The following is a 25370-nucleotide window of genomic DNA, read 5'->3' on the forward strand; positions in this document are numbered from 1 at the left end:
ACTAATGTGTATAAGCTGAAAAATTCCTCACTAATTAACTCTGAGAAACTATATTTTCTCAATAATTTATACCAACTCCCATAGGTGACCTAAAGCATCCTCACTCTTATAACCAAATAACATTAAGTGATATCTAAATAAATCTGTGACAACAAAAAAGAAGGAAAAAAAAGAAGGAAAAATTTTTTTTTTCCTTTCTATAGGGAATATACCGGCTAGGCTCCCAGTATTAAACCAAGCCAATTACATAAAATATTCCATGTGATAAGTATACAGAAATCAATCAACCACAATCCTATACCTTCCTTGGACTACTCATAGACAAGGAGTGTTATATACAAAATTATATATGTGAAAAAAATATATATACCACTAAGAAAAAAGTGAGAAACAGTGAAAAAATCTAAAATAAAACAATATAAAAAATATCTATAATGTAAAATTATTTAAATAAAAAAATTGAAAAAATGAAAAAAATGAAAAAAGTTTTTGAGAGAAATGTATATATAGTCCACAGTGACTCTTCTACCAGGTATTCACAAATATGCAAATTTCTCTGCTTCAGGAGACAAGAGAGTGACTTTCGTGATTATGACTGCTTATTCGTGACTTCCGTGCTCATTCTCCCTCAAGGGTCCCCACTCACCAAATCCACGCACCCCCTAAGGGGTTGTACGCATGTAGGCTGTATTCCACTTTGTTGAGGATTCCACCAATCGGCTGTATCTTCCCAAACGATTCTCCACAGATTTTTTCGTTGTTAAAGAGACAAAAAACTCCTATATCCCGTGGTAGTTCCTCAAAGGAAAAAAAATCCACTCATGGTGTAGTATTTCTGGTGTACAGCACACTTATTGTTGGGGGAAGGGGAGCAAGCTAGGGCCACTCTTCTATTATGCTCTTAGCAAGGCTACAAGAATTTTATATATATATATATATATATATATATATATATATATATACAGTGGTGTGAAAAAGTGTTTGCCCCCTTCCTCATTTCCTGTTCCTTTGCATGTTTGTCACATTTAAGTGTTTCGGAACATCAAACCAATTTAAACAATAGTCAAGGACAACACAAGTAAACACAAAATGCAATTTGTAAATGAAGGTGTTTATTATTAAAGGTGAAAAAAAATCCAAACCATCATGGCCCTGTGTGAAAAAGTGATTGCCCCCCTTGTTAAAACATACTATAACTGTGGTTGTCCACACCTGAGTTCAATTTCTCTAGCCACACCCAGGCCTGATTATTGCCACACCTGTTCACAATCAAGGCATCACTTAAATAGGAGCTGCTTGACACAGTAAGGTCCACCAGAAGATCCTTAAAAGCTACACATCATGCCGAGACCCAAAGAAATTCAGGAACAATTGAGAAAGAAAGTAATTGAGATCTATCAGTCTGGAAAGGGTTATAAAGCCATTTCCAAAGCTTTGGGAATCCAGCGAACCACACTGAGAGCCATTATCCACAAATGGCGAAGACATGGAACAGTGGTGAACCTTCCCAGGAGTGGCCGGCCGCCCAAAATTACCCCAAGAGCGCAGCGACGACTCATCCAAGAGGTCACAAAAGACCCCACAACAACGTCCAAGGAACTGCAGGCCTCACTTGCCTCAGTTAAGGTCAGCGTTCATGCCTCCACCATCAGGAAAAGACTGAGAAAAAATGGCCTGCATGGCAGAGTTCCAAGGAGAAAACCACTGCTAAGCAAAAAGAACATCAAAGCTCGTCTCAATTTCTCCACAACACATCTTGATGATCCCCAAGACTTTTGGGACAACATTCTGTGGACCGATGAGACAAAAGTGGAACTCTTTGGAAGGTGTGTGTCCAAGTATATCTGGCGTAGAAGGAACACTGCATTTCATAAAAAGAACATTATACCAACAGTAAAATATGGTGGTGGTAGTGTGATGGTCTGGGGCTGTTCTGCTGCTTCAGGACCTGTCTGACTTGCCGTGATAAAAGGAACTATGAATTCTGCTGTCTACCAAGAGATCCTGAAGGAGAATGTCCGACCATCTGTTCGTGTACTCAAGCTGAAACGAACTTGGGTTCTGCAGCAGGACAATGATCCTAAACACACCAGCAAGTCCACCACCGAATGGCTGAAGAAAAACAAAATGAAGACTTTGGAGGGGCCTAGCCAAAGTCCTGACCTGAATCCTATTGAGATGTTGTGGTATGACCTTAAAAAGGCCGTTCATGCTGGAAAACCCTCTAATGTAACTGAATTAGGACAATTCTGCAAAGATGAGTGGGCCAAAATTCCTCCAGGACGCTGTAAAAGCCTCATTGCACGTTATCGCAAACGCTTGGTTGCAGTTGTTGCTGCTAAGGGTGGCCCAACCAGTTATTAGGTTTAGGGGGCAATCACTTTTTCACACAGGGCCATGATGGTTTGGATTTTTTTTCACCTTTAATAATAAACACCTTCATTTACAAATTGCATTTTGTGTTTACTTGTGTTGTCCTTGACTATTGTTTAAATTGGTTTGATGTTCCGAAACACTTAAGTGTGACAAACATGCAAAGGAACAGGAAATGAGGAAGGGGGCAAACACTTTTTCACACCACTGTATATATATATATATATATATATATATATATATATATAGTGGGAGGCTTGTGACCACTATTTAAAAATCGATACTTTATTGCAAAGATATTAAAAATCTTCCAAGCAGCGAAAGATTTTACCACAGCAATTATACAGCAGAAACCTTTTGTTAAAAATTCCTTTGCAAAAAATTTTTTTTTCAAAGTACAAAAAATATATAAAACAAAACTAAAAACAAAAATACAAAAAATATATGGAAAAAATACTTTGAAAAGTAAATTGCGCTTACTTAAAATCAATATGTTAAAAGCATATACATAGGTTGCCAGTACTTCAGATCGAACGTCTCACCGTCAGGCTGATATCCTCTCACGTCACTGCCTGTCAGAAGAGTCCAGGGTGTTCGTCTGCTCCTGTTCAACCTCACTACTCTCATGGCCATGCCCTGATGCGTTTCGTGATTACGTCTTCAGTGGGCGTGGCCACGCAGTGTACACTGTAGTTATTTATACTGGGATCAATGGAGGCAGAGCGACGTCATATCCTTTACGGCGCCACCCGTTTCCCCTCCCTCGTCTCCTCCCACCTGCCCGGGCCGCTGTCCGCAACCTATGTCTTTCCGGGAAGTTGCCAGGAGTGCCGGGGCGGGGGGGGGGGGGGGGGGGGGACCGGAGAAGAGGAGTATTAGCATTGCACAGAGCAGGTAAGTATGATATGTTTGTTATTTTAATTAAAAAAAAATTGAGTCTTTAATAACACTTTAAAGCGTAACTCCACTTTTGTTGAGTAAAAAAACACCCCTCTGGGGATCAGTGAATGTTGCATGGGTTTTCACAGATGTTGTTGTAGATTCCTACCTTTTGTTGCATTGAAAACATAGCTTTTTGTTTCATCAGATGAATCAGTTCTGATTCATTAATAATCAGCAGATCCACTTTCTGTATTCTAATAAAGAAATCTGCATTGTCTACATCACTCTAGAAGTGATTAACCCGTGGGGAGTATCAAAAATTACTTTTCTATTGTAGTGGATGGCCGAATTCTGACTTTAATCTAAGTGTAGCCTAAGAAAAATCAGCAAGCCAATTACACAATCAGAAAATAACATTTTTGGAGATGTTCTTTACAGATGCCAGAGTCATTTCTTGAAAAGGAATCAGATGGGGTAGAATCATGCCAGTAAAATGGCTGAAATGTTTTCCTGACTTAATTCTGCCCCATCTGATTCCTTTCTAAGCAATGTCTCTTGCATCTTCTTTCTTGAGTCCACTAAACACTTGCAAACTGAGCCCTGATGAAGGGAACGTGTGTTTTGTCCGCAAAATGCAGCTGTTTTTGCACTAATTTTGTCCTCCTGAATTTGGGCTGACACTCTATTGGTTTAAATCTTTGGATATTTGGGCAGATATATGCAAACTACTGTATGCATTGTTCTTGTGGGTATGCTAGAAAGAATACAACCAAAGATACCTAGTTTTTGTCCACTGTTTCTTGAATTATAATTAAATACATACTGCATATTTCTTTTTTGTAGGAAGAGAGAACCTGACCTCCTCAAAATCTCAGCGAGGGTCAAGGAAGTTGTCAGCGAGTGAGTTCACTAGGTACATCTTGGGTGTCATCCATGAGCTACCAGGACCAGTAGAAGAGGTGTTTGAGAATGTGATTGAGTTTCTAACCTTCAGTGTTGAGCGTACACAGGCAGATAAATTGCGAGGAGCCAGCCGGAGAAAGTGGCTGCAACACATTCAGACTGTTGCTGAAACTAGTGGTGGCAGACTAGATTCAGTATATAAAGCTGTATTTCAAGCCCTTTACAAGGTTAGTGTTGAAAACTTCAGAATGCACTAAGCAGAAATACTCTATATCAAGGATATGCAATTAGCAGACCTCCAGCTGTTGCAAAACCCATCATGCCTCTGCCGCTGGGTGTCACACTGATAGCTGTCAGAGTCTTGCTATGCCTCATGGAACTTGTAGTTCTGCAACAGCTGTAGGTCCGCTAATTGCATATCCCTGCTCTATATGAACTTGATTTCTGAATAAATCATGCTTCTGTTTTACTAAAAGGATGCAGAGGCCCATGGAAATAACAAAAAGATCAGTGCAAATATTGGCCTACTGGAGCAAAGCTCACCTGGAGAAAGATGGAATGAGGTTCTTCGTTATGTTGCTTGTACCTCGGAGGATGCTTTATATGTATTAAATAAGACACTCAACCGAGACATGAAAGGTGTCAGGTAAAACAATAACCACTTACGTTGAAACTTTTCACTGTGAGACTTATTTTAAACCAATATTTCAACTTTTAGCAATTTACTGTAACTCTACTAAAATTTTGGGATTATGGGTTGCTGCGCAATGTCAGTGATATGTCTGTTGTAACTTTTACTTGGCACCTTCTAACATATGCAGTGCTGAGACAAGGTGCCCAGGGTGAAGATGCCAAACTGCACTCACCTGAGTAGGACAGGATAATGCCCCGTATACACGACCAAACTTTTCGACCTGCTAGGTCCGACGGTCTTCCTGACGGACTTTCGGAGGAGTTCCGAAGGACTTTCCGAACGAACGGACTTGGCCACACACAAGCACACCAAAGTCTGACAGATTTGAGCGCAATGACGTTTGACCGGACTAGAATAAGGAAGTTCATAGCCAGTAGCCAATAGCTGCCCTAGCGTTGTTTTTCATACGTTGGACTAGCATACAGACAAACTGATTTTTCGACCCGACTCGAGTCCGTCGGAAAGATTTGAAACATGTTTTATTTCTAGGTCCGTCGGACTTTGGGGAAAAAAAGTCCACTGGAGCCCACACACGATCGTACTATCTGACGGATTCTTTCTGTCTGACCTAGTCCTTCGAAAAGTCTGGTCGTTTGTACGTGGCATTAGATATGCAGGAAAAGTCTCTTGTAGACGAGAGGTGCTGAGATCCCAGGTCGGTGGGAAGTGCAGACCAGACAGGCAGGGTTACACAGAATCACACAGAGCAGAAAGTTGGCTTGGAGTGCATTGGGTACCACTGAAGCAGGCTATAGATTTAGATTACCTAGATACTGGTAGCAAATAGGTGCATGGAAGCTGGTAGCAAACACACAGGAAATCACTGACTTGCTGGAACACTGGATGCTGGACTCAATGATGAGGTACTCGAGGAAGTCACAGGTATGCTGGAGTGGATAGAGGATACACAGGTGTTGGGATTTGACTTGCAAACAGGAACATACATAGAGGGACAGGGTTGCTGAGAGAGGAACACTTGAGATCACAGGAGCAGGATGAATACTGGAAGGAATAGCGGCACAGAGAAACACCGGGAATCATTGGGGATACTTTGAGGTACTGGGGGGGGGGGGGGGGGGTTGTCTGGTTGCTTATGTGAAAACACAAACAGAGAAGTACATGCGTCGGCCCTTTAAGACCATGCTTGACAGTGAATTGTCTGGCACATCGGCTTCCATTGACTACAAGCTGTCGCCCCCAGGCAGCAAGAAAAAGCCAGCACTGGAGGATGATACAGGCAATGGGGAGTGTGACAGTTATATCTTGAAGATGTAAATGCATTATACTGTAGTACACATTGCCTGCATTGATCCAACATTTTAGTCCCCAAACATTCTGTGGTTGTTGTAAAGTAACAAAGAGCCACCCTGATATATTGGAATGTTGCACATAATATCACTGCTGAAAAATGAACTTGATATATTAAAAACCAGGCTTTAAAAATGATCAACATCTACTGTTATCATTGTTTATGTGTTAGTTTTGCAGCAGTGGACAGCGGGATACCGCAGCATGTTCCTCGAGTCCAGTATCATGGTAACATACAGTTCTGGAACAAAGATCGCCTTGAAGAAGACAGGAAGGGATCTCTCATTGTACTGCCACTTATAGACGCACAACAGCGGGTTTTTGGGACCCTCAGCATTGACACCCTAAGAGAACCCCGTGATAGAAATATCTTCCTTTCACATGAAATAAGCTTTTACCAGGTGTGTAGGAATGACCTCTTCTAAACCAATTAAGCTAATGTGCATCTACTACACCTTTCTATTCCAAATCAAGACCTATTCTTTCTTCTTAGTAGTCTTTGAACTAAATTGATTATGCAGGACAAATAGATAAGGTAGGTTTGTAGAATTCCCCAGCCCAGCAGGCCATAGTTAGGAACACCTCCCAGGGAACACAGTTAACCCCTTGATCACCACTAGTGTTAACCCCTTCCCTGCCAGTGTATTTATACGGTAATCAGTGCATTTTTATAGCACTGATCGCTGTATAGATGTCACTGGTCCCAAAAAAGTGTCAAACGTGTCTGATCTGCTGTCCGCCCCAATGTCACAGTCCCGCTAAAAACTGCAGATCAGCGCCATACTAGTTGAAAACAAAAATACCATAAATCTATCCCCTATTTTGTAAACGCTATAACATTTGCGCAAACTTTTTTTTATTAGTAATGGCGGTGATCTGCGATTTTTATCAGACATTGTGACATTGCGGCAGACAGATCGGACACTCTTGATACTATTTTGGGACCATTTATACAGCAATCAGAGCTAAAAATAGCCACTGATTACTGTTTAAATGTCACTGGCAGGGAAGGGGTTAAACACTAGGGGGCAATCAAGGGGTAAGTGTGTTCCCTCAGCGTGTTTTAACTGTAGGGGGGATGGGCTATCACTGACATGACAGAGATCACTGTTCCCGATGACAGGGAACAGAAGATCCCAGTCATGTCACTAGGCAGAACAGGGAAATGCCTTGTTTACATATGCATTTCCTCGTTCTGCCTCTCCTCTCCGAGATCGCGGGCCACTGGCGGACATTGAGTTTTTTTTGTGAGTACAGGTACGTCAGTTTGCGCAGGAGTGCCATTCTACTGACGTATATTGGCGTGAGCTGGTTGCCAAGCGGTTAAGAAATTCACCCTAATCTTGAAATGCCTTGTTTACATAGGCAGTTCCCTGTTCTGCCTCTACTCGCCAAGATCGCGGGCCACTGGTGGACATCGCGAGCCTGCTATCCTGCTTTTGCGGACTGATGTACAGGCACGTCAGTTTGCGCAGTAGTACCATTCTGTCGACGTATAGCCGATGAGCCGGTCGGCAAGCGGTTAAGAAGAACTTCACCCCAATCTTAAAATTTTTTAAAAGACACAATTAAAATTGTTAACACATGTTAATTGTAAAAGACATACTTATGTTTACAAGTAGGCTAACATTAAATGCATTCTGGCCAAGTTTCCGAGTAACTCCAGCTGCCATCTTAACTAAGCGGAACGTCCCTGATTTCTGACTTCTTCCCTGTGTCCTTGCTTTCTGAGCACATGTGCCCCCAGTGCTCTAGCTGGGGAATCATATTGTTTACACATTGCAATAGTATAAGAAACGTGTAAATTATACAATTAAATGGCTAGGGTACTGGACACACATTTGTGAATTTGGCAGAGCACCCAGCAGTCTTGGAGTTAGCTGAAAACTCTTGAAATATATGAGGTTTATGAGGAGTCTGTGGGCAGTGCAGCTACATCATTATGTACTTAGGCAGAAACGAAGAAACAAGGGGGAGAAAACAAAAAGAAAGGTGTTTACTAAATTAAATATTGGGTTTTTTCTCAGAACACTTTTTTGTAATTAGTTTTTACATTTTTCAAGCTATTTTATAATGGTGTGTTTCTTCTCCAGGGTGTGACGAATGCATTCAGTTCAGCATACCACCATATACAGAGGAAGAGGGACATTCTACAACTTGTGAGCAGTGCATTTGCCTGGATTTATAGCAGAGCTCCCAACATCCGAGTTATCGACACATACCTAATGGAGCCCTGTGCAGACAAGGTACCATCATTCTGTCTAAAAGAAATCTATATGTGTTGTTGAAGATTAACAATGTGATCTATCTGGGGTGTAGGGGGTCAGTGCCCACCAGGGACTTTATCTGCATGTTCCCATGTTTTTGTTGGTTCTTCCATGTACTGTAATTGCTTCTACCAATACCAATGCTGGCCTTTGCATTTCAGTGTATATGTGACGGGGAAACAAAATTAGACCATGAGTTCTTTCAAAGCATGGGCTGTTATGAATACTTTTGTATCAGCAGTAAACTGCAGATCACACACTGCGGCCCCTTGCCGTCTTTCATCTGTAGGACTAATGTAAGAAAAAAAAAGTAAGTACTATGAAGTATCTCACTGACACCACTCAGTAGATACAGTATAGAGGAAGTTACAGAGCATGGGCTCCAGGAAGTACACTTCCAGTGACTCTGTTACGTGTTCTTTAGATCCTAGCTTCAGTGGTTTACAGAGATTATTCACATAAAATCGAACTAAGTAAACTCTCTGACTTTAGCACAGTTCTAGAGTTTGCTATATAATGTTAGCATCTTACTTGCTTTCCTATGTTACCTGAAATAGCTCTTTAATGGGAATCTTTAGGGCCAATTCACTTCTTTGCAGAGCATTAACACATAGGCAGTGATTGCAATGTGTTGTGCATTAACATGTGTTGCGTTAGAAGAGCGCCCTAATGTGGTAAAAATTACACACAGCCCTTTGCTTCTTTGGGGTCACAAGCTATATCAAACCTCTATCAAAAAAGGTAAAAAAAAGGTTTGGCTTTAAATATACTGGAAAGTAAACATTTCCTAAGGAGGCTGCAGCTGCTGGAAATGCTAAGTCACTGCCCCAGGACAAGTATACAGATCAGGACAGTCAGAAGTCCTTATCTACATGCTTGTTCTGGGTCAGTGACTGAAAGCATTGAGGCGATCATCAGTTGCAGAGTAAGGCAGGAATGTTTTCTTTGGAAAGGTTTCCTTTTAAAAGTTACATAAAATGTATGGTTATGCATTTATTTTTTTAAATTCTGTTGCTAAATCTAGATACCTCCATGGTTTTCAATATTACTCTTACAACAAACTGTTGTTAGACTAGATCTCTTTGTGTTCTAGGCACAGGGTTATGTGTTTCGAAATATGATGCACACAGACAATAACATAGGCATATCTGAGATCTACTCTAGTCCTGCCACACTGCGAAGACGGGACAACCTGTTCAGGTCAGCATTTTTTTTTTTTTATATGTGCTATATATGTACTGTTTTGGGGGCAATAACTGTAAGTGGTAGCACAAACTAATATTCAGTTGGTGCCGGGGACTGGTAAAAGGCCTGTAAGCAATAAGTCTTGTACTTGTAAGTTATTGTTTTCTTAGTAAATCCTCTGTAAGTGCCACCCAAGCTTTAGTTGGCTTTTAAAGTGGTTGTATACCCTTTTTTGTAACTTTTACCTACAGGAAAGCCTATAATAAGGCTTACCTGTAGGTAAAAAAAATATCTCCTAAACCTGTACGGTTTAGGAGATATTCCCCTCGGTATGCGCCGCTGACTGCAGCGGCGCATGCGCACGAGTGGATTCTCGGCCTGAAAATCCGGCAGTGGCCGGCGGCCGGAAAGAAATCTCCCGCACGCATGCGCGGGAGTGGCGATATCGCGGCTCCGGCCACTCACAGCGCCGGAGCCGCGATACCCGGAAGAAACGCCAAGGGAGCATGTCAGCTCCCTCGGCGTGGATCGTGCCAGATGTCGGGGCCTCGTTCTAAGGTAAGTATTTCATAATGAGCTAGTATGCGGTGCATACTAGCTCATTATGCCTTTTGCTTTGCAGGTGTTAAAAAAAAATAAAAAAATAGCGGGTTTACTACCGCTTTAACTATTTCAACAATGCTGATAACCATTATTATATGTTCACTAGCTTTAACTTACCCACTTGTATATGTAGCGCCGGGCTCCTGAAGAGCACACGCTATGTTTTTGTCTATTTAATGTTCCTAAGACCATAGTTGAGTTTTAGGGTTAATTGTAGTAAATGAAGGTCACAGTATCAGTTTGGCTGGACTGTATTGTGTTCTGCTTGGCCATAGGTGTGGGTGTCACCTTTGGCAGGCATTGGAACGCAGTCCGGTTGGACGCATTGGGTGCCAATCTTTCTCAGAACCAATAAGTGGGTGTGTTGTCTCACTGTGTATTCTGGGAAAGGGTACTTAAGGTACTGAGGTCACGTGATTCCAGGTTCCAGTCCAGAGGATTCTTTCTGACTGCCTGGTCCTGATCCTCCAGACCAGCCCTCATGGCCTGGGGTGCGGATCCAGCTGTTTCTGAGTCTCAGGGCTGACTAGCCCAAGGCACAGTAACTGGAAGGAGGGTTCCAAGGTGGTCCGGTGCCGTCTCGGTTTTGGAAAGGCCCAGCAACTGAAAACGCAACCAGGGGAGGACTCTTCAGAAGGGGGCCACGCACAAGGCTGGCTGCTCAGCAAGAGCCTGGAATCTAAGCTGGAAAGGACACCAGGGGAATCCACACTCATACAGTATCGCCGGCCCAACTGCAAGATACTGGTACCGTATGAGAGTTCTCTAATTTCATCCTTCAGTTACAACCAAGTCTGTGGCAGAGACTTTTCATTCTAAAGTTCTACAACCAAGTCTGTGGCAGAGACTTTTCATTCTAAAGTTCTACAACCAAGTCTGTGGCAGAGACTTTGCTTTATCTGAATCACCTGTCAGTTGCTAAATTCACAAAAAGGGGATTTATCCGATAGTTGTAATATCCAGTTGCGAATGGCTATTCTCTGGATTGCATAGAGAGAGACATTCAAGTGTCAGCAGTTCCAAGAGTAACTGAGCTTTCCTACCCATACCCTCTATTCCATACTGAGAGACTGTGTTCTGTTCAACATTTTGCAAATAAAAATCCCCAAAGTGGATCCAGTGTCAGTCTCTGTAGTTCATTGGGCCATCTACCTCGGGAAACCCCTAGACGCACACGAGGTCAAGAAGGTAACGGTAAGCCCAGAAATAACCAGCCGCTCCTTCGGGGGTCAGTGCTACATATACTATTGACATTAGGTTCTGTTGACATCTAGGGCCCCTGTAACATGACATCTAGGGCCCCTGTAACATGACATCTAGGGCCCCTGTAACATGACATCTAGGGCCCCTGAAACAACTTTCAGCAGCAAGAAGTAGCAATCACTAACAAGCATTAGCAGAACAACCACTCTTCAAATGTATTCTATTGTATTCTGTATATGATTATTAATTGGAAAACATAAGGCAGTGCATGGAGTGTAAATATGCTAATATATTTTCACTTGCATCTGCTGTATACATAGATGGATTTGTTATGAATATATAGGCACCCCACTTTTAAGTACACAATGTAGTTTATTTACTAAAGCTGAAATGTGCAAAATCAGGCTTACTTTTCCATAGAAACCAATGAGCTTCCAGGTTTTATTACCAAAGCTCAATTGAACAAGCTGGGGTTAGAAGCTTATTGGTTTCTATGCAGAAGTGAGCCTGATTTTGCACTTTCCAGCTTTAGTAAATAAACCCCATTGTGTACTTAAAAGTGGGCTATGCCTGTTACAAGAGATAGGTAAAATAAACCATAGGGTTTTAATACAATCTTAGCTTTCAGATACAAAATGATAAAATAATATATTATAATCTAAACTTTTGTTTTTAACAGGGATTACCTATTCAAGTGTGCAGATAGCTCTGAGGTTATCACCACTGATGCCTATGGAGAACGTCATATAGCTGTACCCACGCGTGACCATACAGGAAGAGCTCTAGGTGTATTGGATCTAAACACTGGCCACTGTAGGGAACTGCCCCCTCATGAGTATCAGGATCTGCAGAAAATGCTACAGATGTTGCAGGAAGCATGCAATGAACTTCTGGATGATCAGCAATTTGAGGATACAGCAAAAAAGGCTGTCTTAGGTAAGTCTGTTACTGGGGACTGGGTAAAAGACACCAATAGAAACCAATTCAGCAAGAATGAGTATTGCTTTAGAGCTAGACTTTGGTGCAGTTACACTTGTTTGGAAGCCACCTCTGCTCAACCCCTCTGCCTGTCTTATACTCAACTGTCTCTAAGCCAGCGAGATATTGGTGACAAAACTGCAGAACCATCTGTCAAAATTATGTGAGCTGTGTGCATGTGCAAGCATGTGCCATGTATTCTCCATTTAGTCATATTGACATTTAATACTCCATGCTCCAGCTTATTTCACTAAATATAGCACTTATTACCATAATGCTACCAAGCAGCATACTAGGAACGTGCCTAACCATTTCATACCACAAGATGGCAGTATCCTCCTTACACTAAGACACTAATGGCAGCGCCTTTGTGGCATTTTAATTATTCCCAACACAACAGACACAACATTTGATTTCTGTATGAGTCAGACTGGTATAATGTTAGGTATATAAGTGCACTGAATTATAAAACAGTATTTTCAATTAACCATAAATGTTTATTATTAAAATATCCTCCAGACATATATATGCAAAGTTATTATGAGTGGACAGCTCCTGCAGAAGAGGGTGATAGACTATGTACATAACCAGGTGTGTCCCCAGGAACCACCAAAATAAACAAAAGGCTGGAAGGTTGCTGCATTAAAGTTTAGTTTATTGCTCGTATATTTTTAAATTATAATTGTGCCAGCCACCATTGGTAATTCACACAATTCTCAATTCTGCCACAATGCATAGCCAGGGTAGTCACTCCGTTATTTTAGAATATAAGTACTCAAACACAAGGTCATTTCTTCAATCTCCATATCTACTGATGTCATCAGATTTCATCAGGAACATCTTGCTGACCAATCTTTTTGGAAACACCAGTGTCAAATATTTATGACTAATCTCTATTGTCATTAACAAAATAAGCTGGTGTCAGAATTACATTGATGCACACTGTCCTCCAAATTACTACACATGCTCAATAATTCAAATCAAGCAGGCTTGCCTATTGGAAGCTCTATGCTTGATTGAATGCTCCTACTTATGAAGCTATACGTAAGCAATGACAGAGGACATCTAGGAGAGTTGCATTTTTATCTTTTGTATTTTGTAGACCTTTACAAAAGTTGCCTGCACAAGCACCGAAACAAATACCAGGAATTAGGATTAAAACCTTTCAAACTATATGATCATGGCAGAACTCCATTTTTATGTTAAGGATCTATATAGGCTTTATATACCTTTTACTTGGGATAGGTTAGAGAGTCAGGACTATACGGCCAGGGGAGCTGCTACATATAAATCAAGCTTTAGCTATGATCTTATGTCAATTTACATTAATAAAATTAACTAGAATCAACAGCAGATGTGTTATATCTCCTCTCCATTGCATACACACACCTTCACATGTAATCAACCTCTGATCAAACTACCACATTATCAACTGAGACGCACCCTGCCATAAACTGTAGGCAGCCATAGCTGAGGAAGGAAAAAGGAGCAAGTCCTGGCAATAATTAATATATTCATGCAAAAAAAAAAAAAAAAAAAAAAAGATAGAAGAAGGCAAAGATGCAAAAGAGAAATTGAAACAAAGAATTCAAGCATTTTTGCTTGGCAAGGAATGAAATTGAATAAAATGGTAAAAAGTACACTTGCACTATTAAAGGGTATGCAAACGCTAACAATTTACTTATTTTGGGGTTTTATTTCTATTTTTGGTCTGTTACATACACCTGTTTTGTTATACCTGTTTGAAATGTAAGTAAAAAACTGTTTATCCTGTTATCTGTTGATCTGAGGATTACAGAATGTCACCCTCTGGGGGTTATTTATGAAACAAAAAACTGGCCACTGCCCACAACTGGTGAGTTGAGCTATGGAATTGTCTTTGTTTTATATGGTAATTTATGAAAGGCAAGTCCACTTTCCACTACAAGTGCACTTTCAAGTGCAGTCGCTGTAGATCTGAGGGGGAAATGCAAGGAAAATAAAAAACAGTATTTTAGCTTGCACATGATTGGATGATTAAATCAGCAGAGCTTCCCCTCATTTCAGATCTTCACCTCAGATCTACAGCGACTGCACTTCTAAGTGCATTTCCAAGTGTACTTGCAGTGCACTTGTAGTGCAAAGTGGATTTGCCTTTCATAAATAATCCCCACTGTGTTATGGAGTAGTGAAGAGTGGGAGATGTTTGTTGTCCTAATCAGGGCCTAAAGTCGGCCCTATGGGGGAAAATGCTTTTCTACCATAGATGCATTACAGTGAATGAACATTGTCCCTCTAGGACAGGAAGTGTTACTGGCAGGTGAAAATGAAAGTTAAAAAGACCCTAAAAAATAAAACGAATGCAGAAACCTAATCTAAGGACTAGTAAGCTGCAATTTATTCAATTTTTTTGTTTTTTTTTGTTTTTGGGTTTGGAGATTTATGTATGATTGAACAATGCCAAGAAGCAGAGTCTACATTCTTCAGAGGTGACCTTTTTACTACATAGTGCCTTACATCAGGGACTCAAGTTTTCTACAATGTATGAAAAGGAATTGGCTATATATCAAGTGCATTTGCAAATGACTGACTTTCGTAACTTGGGTATTTGAAACTTTCTTTTCTATTGTGACCGCAGAGGCAGAACAAGTATCTGGACAGAGAAAAGTAGGAGTCCTATTCCATCGTTTCATGCTGCAGGATCTGAGGCACTGTGTCAGCAAACTGGACCACCAGTCATTTGCTGAATTGAAGAGCTACAAGGAGCCACCAGTCATGGTGCACAGCATCCTAAAAGCTGTGCTGCTGCTATTTTTCCCTGAGTGGGATGAATCCGAGGAGATTCACAGCTGGAATCAGTGTAAATTGGTGGGTTAATACCATTAAATCAGTATTCCAGGAATATAGTCGTTTTTTGCATCCATCCTATTCCAGTGATCTTCCTAAAGCCAGGCATGTACTGGCCGTCGGGACTACCGGGAGTTTCCCGGTGGGCCGATGGCTCAGTGGGCCACTCTGATGTAATGGGGCTGGTGATGTGCCACTCTGATGTAAGGGGGTGCTGATGGGACACTCTGATGTAAGGGAGTGCTGATGGGACACTCTGTTGTAAGGGGGCTGCTCATGGGACACTCTGACGTAAGGGGGCAGGTAATGGGACACTCTGACGTAAGGGGGCAGGCAATGGGACACTCTGACGTAAGGGAGCTGGTAATGGGACACTCTGACATAAGAGGGTTGGCAATGGGACACTCTGACATAAGGGGGCTGGTAATGGGACACTCTGATGTAAGGGGTGCTGATGGGACACTCTGTTCTAAGGGGGCTGGTGATGGGACACTCTGATGTAAGGGAGTGCTGATGGGACACTCAAAATGTCAGTGGGCCGGTCTGGATGAAGTCCAGGGCCAAATTTCTGTCCCCGTCCAGCCCTGCCTAAAGCTGCTCAAAATGCATAAGATTTTCCAAAGCTCTAGCTGCTGAATGATCAGTTACAGAGTGTATGCAGTCTATAGACATTATTATTATTATTATACAGGATTTATATAGCGCCAACAGTTTACGCAGTGCTTTACAATATAAAAAGGAGACAATGCAGTTATAATACAATAAAACACAAGAGGGTGGAGAGGGCCCTGCTCAGAAAAGCTTACAATCTAATAGGGTAGAGCAGGTTGTACAAAAGGTCGTAACTGTGGGGAATGAGCTGATGGAAGTGGTAAAAGAGATTAGTTGGAGACATGATAGTCTTTCCTGAAGAGATGAGTTTTTAGGGATTGCCTGAAGGTAGCAAGAGTAGGGGACAACCAGACAGGTGGAGGAAGTGCATTCCAGAGGATGGGGAGGCTCTGGAGAATCCTGGGGACAAGCATGGGAAGAGGAGACGAAAGAGCTGGAGAGTAGGAGTTCTTGAGAAGAGCGGAGAGGGCGATTTTGGTGATATTTGGAGACAAGATTGGTGATGTAGCTCGGGGCAGAGTTTTGATTGGCTTTGTACGTTGTGGTTAGTATTTTGAATTTAATTCGCTGGGCGATTGGGAGCCAGTGCAGGTATTGGAGGAGAGGGTTGGCAGACACTGAGCTGTTGGTAAGGTTGATAAGTCTGGCAGCAGCGTTCATGATAGACTGAAGAGGGGATAGCCTATGGAGAGCCAGGCCAATGAGAAGGGAGTACACATGCACATTTGTTTCCTAATCTAATTAGTCAGGTGATGCTAATCTCATATCTCTGCCCAGAATATCTTGACATTATATACTGTGTTTTTTTGACTGATCATTTTACAATAAATTAAAGAGCAGGACTATACACATCACAGCTCATTCATAAAATTCAGGCCACAGTGTAGTGCCATCAGATCCCACTGAGTTATTTCTGATTAATTTAGCAGAGTAACATCCATGACTGGAAGAGAAGCTCATGTGACTTTGACAAGTCACATACACAGGCTCTCCTTCCAGCTTTTTTCCCTACAATTTGCATTCATTTTTTTTCTGCATGCTCCCTTTGGACTTACGTAAGCAGCAGATTACAATACATATTTGTAAGGCACACTTTTTTTAATACATTTTGCCACAATAAGGAGGTGAAGTTACACTTTAGGACAAATTATTGCAAAAATAAGTCTTATGCCCCATGCACACGGTCGGACATTCCGACTACAAAATCCGTAAGATTTTTTCAGACGGATTTTGGCCGAAACTTGTGTTGCATACACACGGTCACACAAAGTTGTCGTAAAATCCGATCGTTCTGAACGAGGTGACGTCAAACACATACGTCGGGACTATAAACAGGCCAGTAGCCAATAGCTTTCGTCTCTTAGTTTATTCTGAGCATGCATGGCACTTTGTCCGTCGGAATTGTCTACACACGATCGGAATTTATGCGATCGGATTTTGTTGTCAGAAAATTTTAGATCCTGCTCTCAACTTTGTGCGTCGGAAAATCCAACAAAAAAAGACCGATGGCACCCACACACGGTCGGATTTTTGGACAACGCGATCCGATCGCACATTTTCCATCGGAAAATCCGACCGTGTGGTAAGGGGGGGGGATATCAAATAAAGAAAGATAATATAGCCTGTACAATTGCGATACAAGTCATATGGTAATTTTATATTATTAACCACTTCAGCCCCGGAGCATTTGGCTGGCCAAAGACCAGAGCACTTTTTGAGAATTTCGGCAATGCGTCGCTTTAACTGACAATTGCACGGTTGTGCGACGTGGCTCCCAAACAAAATTGACGTCCCTTTTTTTCCACAAATAGAGCTTTCTTTTGCTGGTATATGATCACCTGTGCGGTTTTTATTTTTTGAGCTATAAACAAAAAAATGCAACAGTTTTGAAAAAAAAGCAATATTTTTTTCTTTTTGCTATAATAAATATCCCCAAAAAATCTATAAAAAAATGTTTTTGCTCAGTTTAGGCGAATACGTATTCTTATACATATTTCTGGTACAAAAAATCACAATAAGCGTTTATTGATTGGTATGCGCAAAAGTTATAGCGTCTACAAATAGGGGATAGTTTTATGGCATTTTTATTAATATTTTTTTTTTTTACTAGTAATGGTGGCAAAAAGCGATTTTTATCATGACTGCGACATTATGGCAGACACATCGGACACTTTTGGCCCTATTTTGGGACCATTGTCATTTATTCAGTGATCAGTGCACTGATTACTGTGTAAATGTGACTGGCAGTAAAGGGATTAACCAGGAGGGGGCGCTGCAGGGGTTAAGTGTGTCCTAGGGAGTGATTCTAACTGTGGGGGGAGGGAGCTGTGATCATTGACAGTGTCACTAGGCAGAACAGGGAAATGCTTGTTTACATCAGTATTTCCCCGTTCTTCCTCTCCGTGAGATGATCACGGGTATGCCCGCGGTCGGAGCTCGGGGCGGGCACGTGCCTGCTATCCAAGCCTCATGAGATCACGTACAATAATGTGATTTCACGCAGCAGAGCCAACCTGCCACAGTAAAACTGTGGCGGCTGGTCCACAAGCGGTTACAAATTACATTTCCTTTTCAATCTGCAGCTGCTGTAGTTATCTATAAATGCAATGCAATATGGCTACATAGAGTTGTTTTGTACAGAGTGTGTAATGACCACTCCCCAGAAACATAATTTCCTGCTTGTGTGATTGGCTCACCAATTTTCCCAGAAGTCTGCCTTAGATACACGTCACGCCCATTAGACCCACTCGGTACAGAGGCACAGACAAACACACATGGATTTCTTCAGAATAACAAAATGTAGGAATCTGCAACATAGTTTGTGATAATCCTTGCAATGTACATAGATCACCCAGGGGGACTCTTTTTCTCTCAACAAAAGTGGAGATACGCTTTAACAATTTTACAGTGGGTTTACACTTCCAACATTGAGAGTGAGTACCTTCCTTACATTTTTGTATGAGATCTTCCTTCATGTAATCTAAAATCCCTTCTGTTTTTAAACTGCACCTTATGTTTTACAGTTTCTTTAAAAAATGTGTTTTTGTATTTTTCATTGCTACCAATAAGATAAGATAATTTACCCTGCGCTACAAACTAAAATGCAAATGAATTCTACATGCACGTCTTCTCTTTTTTATATAATTTATTTAGAGAAATTAAAAGTAAGTTAATTTATTTATATCTTTTAGAAAGTAAATAGTGATTTGATTCGAAAAATTTTATCCTTTGACCCAACGGCTCAGTATGTCAGAAGCAATCCAGAGATCCTTACTAAGTACATTAAAGGTAAACATTACTAAACTGCATTGAAATAGATTATCATTAGACATGTGTAATTAGTTTTTTTAACGAATTTAGACAAATTTGTTCATTCGGAAATATCAGAATTTCTGAATTTTCGAATTTCAGATTTTTTTTCCGAAAATTTGGACATTTTAAAATTCGGAAATTCGGAAATTTGAACATTCAGAAATTCAAGATTTTGGAAATTCTAAAGTTTGAAAATTCGGAAATTCGGCAATTCAAAATTCTGGAAATTCAGAGATTCGAAAATCCAAAAATAATGAAAATCCAAAAATTCAAAAGAACAAAAATCTGAAAATTCAAAAGCTTTAAAATCTGAAATAATAACTAACTAATAATAACTTAACTAAGTGTTGGATTTTCCTTTCAAATTTGGCTGTGAACGTAACAAATAAGAATTATCCGTAATAACAAATACCATATCTAACTAATAGAATGTAACAAATTAATAATGATAAATAATAATAACTTATTATTATTTATTGTTATTTAGTTTCGTTCCATTTGTTTAGATGCGGCATTCTTTATTTTGGATAATATGTAACTTCAGATAAATTTGTATTCGTTGCATTCATTAACAGCAAAATTTGAAAGGAAATTCCAATACCTATAATTTAATAGTTATTATTAGTTAGTTTGAATTTTGGGATTTTTTTTGTTCTTTCTAATTTTCAGATTTTCCTATGAACTGCAGGGGTGCTCATGAGCTCCCTCATAGTTTCTTACTTTTCCTGCACTTCAGTAACTGTCTGCCCATATTGAAGGTATGGGCAGACAGCTGTACTGAGTGTCTGCAGGAGCCTGACATTGCACCCACGATCTGCTGATTATGGCTGCAATGGTCTGCGGGTTCCTAAGAATTTTTTTAAAAATAAATGCACATTTTTATATTTGCAAGAAATGAAATGTGTATTTATTTGAGAGGGAAAAAAAGCGTGCAATACACAGAGTTATTGCACATACTTTGTTAACATATATGCTTTTTCAAAGTATGTTTCCTATTCCACATAGAAATAATAGATTGGCAGCTCACCTATAACATTAAAATAACAGTAAAAAAGCGTACCATTTGTTACTTTACAAAAAAATGAGCATACAGTACACATCCCTGAATCTGTCTTTGTATCAGTCTCCTGTAATTCTCTGAACAGCAGTACTCGGCATGGTAAAAAAATGGACCGCACTAAAGACTAGTCTCAGGCTGCATGTGCATGTAATGATAGGGAACATGCTGACAGAGGGAGACAGCAGCGGAAGCAAAAGTAGTGCTTTATTGGCATTATGCAGGTCTCTCGTTGTCTAGTCAGCAGCACGTGGGCAAGGAGGGGACACTGCTATATTCCTTAGCAGTAAGAGATGGCAGAGGTGTTTGTTGGCAGACCAGATTGTTGCCATACCTGTGTCACAGCTCTGTATTTCCCTGCTTTCCTGGCGTTCAGATTTAAGAAAGAGAAAGGCAAGGTTGTCAAATAGCAAAAACAGCACAGTGGTCGCATTAGGATTGATTTACTATAGGTGAATAGGCTGTTCACGTTGAAAAGGAATTTGCATTTTGAAAGAGATTTTTCCCTTATCTTAGTAAATGTAGTGAAACTCTGCTGACCTCTATCATCCAGCCATGCGCAAGCTAAACTACTTTCTTTTTTATTTTCCTCGCACATGACTGAATATTCTTTGCAACGTGAATTTTCACCACATTCACTAAGCTAAGGGAAACTTCCCTTGCAAATTTCTAACTCCAAGTACAAAAGTCTGCAAATTTCTAACTCCAAATACAAAAGTCTGTTAGTAAAACAACCCCATTGCCTCTAGACCTTTAAAATGCTTGCTAATGCAACTGCACATTGTGTAAAGATAGCATGGGCCACCTTCATCTATACGTACGTGATGGAAAGTCATAGTAGGCTGGAATAGACTCAGGGTACAGGGTTGCAAGTTGTATTCCCTTTAGTAATGTTAATCTAGTTACACCTGCCTCAATGTGGTTGTAAACCCTATTCATGAATTTTGAACTAAGCACATATATCTGTAGTGTTTACTTGTCTCTCTCCAAAACTCTAAGTGTAGTTTCTCTCTTGTGCTTTGTTCCTCTGTTATCAGCATGAGTTACTTCTGACAAGTTCCCTGACATATGAGATAACAGTAGTTGAACATTTTTGTCAAGGAGGGAGCTTAGTGGTAGTTAAGCAGAGAGCTTGTCTATTCAGAAAACAGCTCTGCGGGTTCCTCTCCTTATGTGGCGGAGGGGGGGGGGGGGGGCTCTTACCCATTGTAAACGGTCATCGAATAAAAGCAGCCTGCAACTCCGTACCATCAAGCGTATTTATTTTCAAGCCTTCACAGTGCTGTGAACAAGGCTTATCGCCAAAACTAGTCTGCTGCTGACTGTACTCACCATGAAGGCTTGAAAATAAATACGCTTGATGGTATGGAGTTTCCGGCTGCTTTTATTCGATGACCGTTTGTCTATTGGTGTATGGGAGGACACCTCAGCTGGGGCACCCTGACTGCAAACTTCCAAAGTAAGACTTTGTTTCCCACTGCTCTGAGCCATACAATATTTGATCTAACCCAGTGTAAGTCAAGTCTCCCCACCCACCACTATGTACTGCTGAAAGATAAAAGATTTTTAACACTATCTGCACTTCTGAAAGGGTGTAGAAAGGGGAAGCCACCAGATATACATGTAAAACTTATGTAGGAGGATTTGTTTCATCCCTGTGTATCATCTGAGGCTGTTCACTTCACTGGGTATATGTGAGGGTTTTCATCCACTTTAAGTAATACTTCAGCTAATACCAGCCTAGAGAATAAGTAGGCTATAGTTGGACCATTATCCTATTCAGAAGACTTAAACAAAATTTGTGAGTTTATATGAAGTGACAGATATTTTGGTCAAAATTTCCCTTATGTTAGCCATAAACAATATGAATAATTTTCAGTACAGTGTCTAATAATTTGTTTTTGTTGCAGGTATTCCCAGAGGAGCAGTCTGGAAACAGGGCTCCATCCCTGCGGAGCACCTCTTTAACTGGGCTTTCACCTGTCTATCACTTATGGAGCTCAGCCAAAAAATGCAAAACGCACAGGCACCATCCCAAGTCTTCCTGCGAATGCCAAACTAAAACCTGAATAAAAATACTGTTTTGATTGAAATGATTGTGCAGTTTTCTTATTTGTTCAACTATTGTCAGAGGTTGTTGCTATAAACCTATTGAAGTGTAAGTTCACCTTTACCAAAAACACCCTATGCTGTCCCATACGGGTATAGAAGAATATTAGGCTAAACCTGCCTTCTAGCCAGGGCCCCCATTCAATTTAAAGAATGTAGGCCAAAGGACAATAAAAAGAAGCATCTGCAGACTGTGATGGCTCTGTTCCGAATTATTGCCAGGGCGGAGCAGCCATTGAGACCAGTGATCCCTAGTGCCACAGGAGGGAGTGCGGTCCTGTTTTTTTGTAAGGTGAAGTTGAAGAATGGTCCTGTTCTTTCTGGCTGCACATGCACAGTGTATTCTCTCTCCTGTCGCAGCCACTGAGCTTATCATAGACAACAGTATAGTGTATACACTGTGCATGTGTGGCCTGAAAGAACAGGGTGGCGCTTCCTCCCATGCCACTAGGGTGCGCTAATCCCAAAAGCTGATTGTTCCCGCAGTAACTTGGATCAAAACCACCACAGGTTGTAAAAGACTTTTAAAAGGCTTTTTTTTTTTTTTTTTTTATTAATTTTCGCCTACATTCTTTAACCATTGCTTACTGGGCACTTAAACCCCCCTCCTGCCCAGGCCAATTTTTAGCTTTCAGTGTTGCACACTTTGAGTGACAATTGCGTGGTAATGCTACACTGTACTCAAATTACATTTTTATCAATTTTTCACACAAATGGAGCTTTCGTTTGGTGGTATTTAATCACCACTTGGGTTTTTATTTTTTACTAAACAAACAAAAAAAGGCAGAAATTTTGGAAAAAACAAAACACGTTTCATAGTTTGTTGAATTTTTTTTGCAAACGGGTAATTTTTCTCCTTCATTGATAATCGCTGATAAGACTGATGGGCACTGATAGGCACTGATGGGCTGCACTGATGGGCGACACTGATAGGCAGAAATAAGACGACACTAATAGGCACTGATGGGCACTGATAAGACGACACTGATGGGCCCTGATGGGTGGTACTGATAGGTGGCACTGATGGGCACTGGTAGATGGCACTGATGGACACTGGTAGGTGGCACTGATGGACACTGGTAGGTGGCACTGATGGGCACTATTAGGTGGCAATAATGGCCACTGCTAGGTGGTATTGATAGGCAGCACTGGTGATGAGGCACTGATTGGTAACATTTATAGGTGGCACAGGGGGCACTGATAAGTGACACTGTGGTACCGTGGGCACTGGTAGGTGGTGCTGGTGGGCACTGCTGGGTGGCACTGTTGTGCACTGGTAGGTGGCACACATGGACACACAAGCCTCTGCAGAGGCTCTCCATGATTGGGACTGATGTCCCTCTCACGCTACCAGCTAACAGCTGATCATGTGGTAAGGAGTCGGGATCTGATAGACTCGCTGATCACAGAGCGCGTGCCCTACAGGGGGCGTGCAAGCCGCTTGAGCATGGGAGGACTTCTATGGACGCGCTCCCAGAAAAGTAGGTCCATGCTGTAGCCGACTTTCGGCTATAGCGCGGACGGGAAAAGGTTAGCCACTAGCCAACCAGCCGCCATCATTATACTGTGGCAGGTCGGCAAACAGCCGTAGCTGCACGTCGGCCCTTTAAACAGCTAGCGGGGAGCCGATGATCGTGACCGGCGGTCTCGATGACCGCCAGCCACGCACGATCGCGAGCATGAGAGACAGAACAGGCATTTGTGTGTGTAAACACACAAATGCCAGTTCTGTCATGAGAGAAGAGACAGATCGTCTGTTCCTACTAGCTAGGAGCAACGATCTGGCATCTCCTCTAGTCAGTCATATCCCCCCCACAGTAAAAAACACACTGAGGGAACACATTAACCCCTTGATCGCCCCCTAGTGTTAACCCCTTCCCTACCAGTGACATTTACACAGCGATCAGTGCATTTTTATAGCTCTGATCGCTGTATAAATATCAATGGTCAAAAAATGTGTTAAAAGTGTCCGATCTGTCCGCCGCAATGTCGCAGTCCCGATTAAAAATAATAAAAATGCCATAAATCTATCCTCTATTTTGTAGACACTATAAATTTTGTGCAAACCAATCAATATACGCTTATTGCAATTTTTTTTACCAAAAATATGTAGAAGAATATATATCGGCCTAAACTGATGAAGAAATTATTATTATTATTATTATTTTTTAATCAGGGATATTTATTATAGCAAAAACGTTAAAATATTGGGGGTTATTTACGAAAGGCAAATCCACTTTGCACTGCAAGTGCACTTGGAAGTAAAGTCTCTGTAGATCCAAGGGGGACATGCACATAAAAAACACCATTTTAGCTTGCATATGATTGGATGATAAAATCAGCAGAGCTTCCACTCATTTCAGATCTACCCCTTAGATTTAGAGCGACTGCACTTCCAAGTGTGTTTTCAGTGCAAAGTGGATTTGCCTTTCGTAAATAACCCCTGTTGCTTATTTTTCAAAATTGTTGCTCTTTTTCTGTTTACAGCGCAAAAAATAAAAATCGCAGAGGTGATCAAATACCACCAAAAGAAAGCTCTATTTGTGGGAAAAAAAGGGTGTCAATTTTGTTTGGGTACCAATCGACGCAGTGCCGTATCGCAAAAAATGAAATGTCTGGGTCATTAAGGAGGCAAATCCTTCTGGGGCTGAAGTGGTTTAACAGAAAGGGATCCTTGAGTAGAAGGTAGGTTTTGCTGGTATACTCATATGCAGGGCAGCCAATAAGTGAGTAGCACTGTACAGGAGACCCAGGCCCCATCAGTTCAGCAGTAGGGCTTGGGCAGCTGACAAGCAAGGGGAAGGAGATCCGACAGGAGAGGGGTTTTTGGAGTAGCAGGGGCCAATTTGTGAAACCGGTCCCCCGTGGCTCCCCCTGCAGTGCAGTGTTTCCTCTTCTACCCACCACTCTGATCCCTTATGTACACAATCCCCTTTCCTGCAGCTCTAAGAAAAAACACTAGAGCCTAACTAGATAACAACAAAATCTGAAACAACCCACAACCACATCCCAATTCAAACAGAAAAAGGAAGAAAATTGTCCCAGGGATTGTACGGGT

General features: G+C 41.2%; 1 protein-coding gene across 2 annotated transcripts in view; it reads left to right on the top strand.

Annotated features, from left to right (window-relative positions):
• Nucleotides 1-22296, top strand: part of EFCAB5 (EF-hand calcium binding domain 5) — a 75918-nt gene extending 53622 nt beyond the window's left edge. For both annotated transcript variants that reach the window (XM_077480337.1, XM_077480338.1), the window contains 9 exons: nt 4099-4385; nt 4635-4804; nt 6333-6561; nt 8254-8406; nt 9521-9627; nt 12098-12354; nt 15014-15243; nt 19026-19122; nt 22114-22296. In XM_077480337.1, the coding sequence (XP_077336463.1) occupies nt 4099-4385; nt 4635-4804; nt 6333-6561; nt 8254-8406; nt 9521-9627; nt 12098-12354; nt 15014-15243; nt 19026-19122; nt 22114-22265 (1682 nt within the window). In that variant the 3' untranslated portion in view covers nt 22266-22296. The remainder of the gene's footprint in view (nt 1-4098; nt 4386-4634; nt 4805-6332; nt 6562-8253; nt 8407-9520; nt 9628-12097; nt 12355-15013; nt 15244-19025; nt 19123-22113) is intronic.
• Nucleotides 22297-25370: the final 3074 nt, after the last annotated feature.

The sequence above is a fragment of the Lithobates pipiens genome, unplaced genomic scaffold (assembly GCF_037356315.1).
Source record: "Lithobates pipiens isolate NorthernLeopardFrog02 unplaced genomic scaffold, aLitPip1_a1.2 Scaffold_16, whole genome shotgun sequence".
Classification (NCBI taxonomy): Eukaryota; Metazoa; Chordata; class Amphibia; order Anura; family Ranidae; genus Lithobates; species Lithobates pipiens.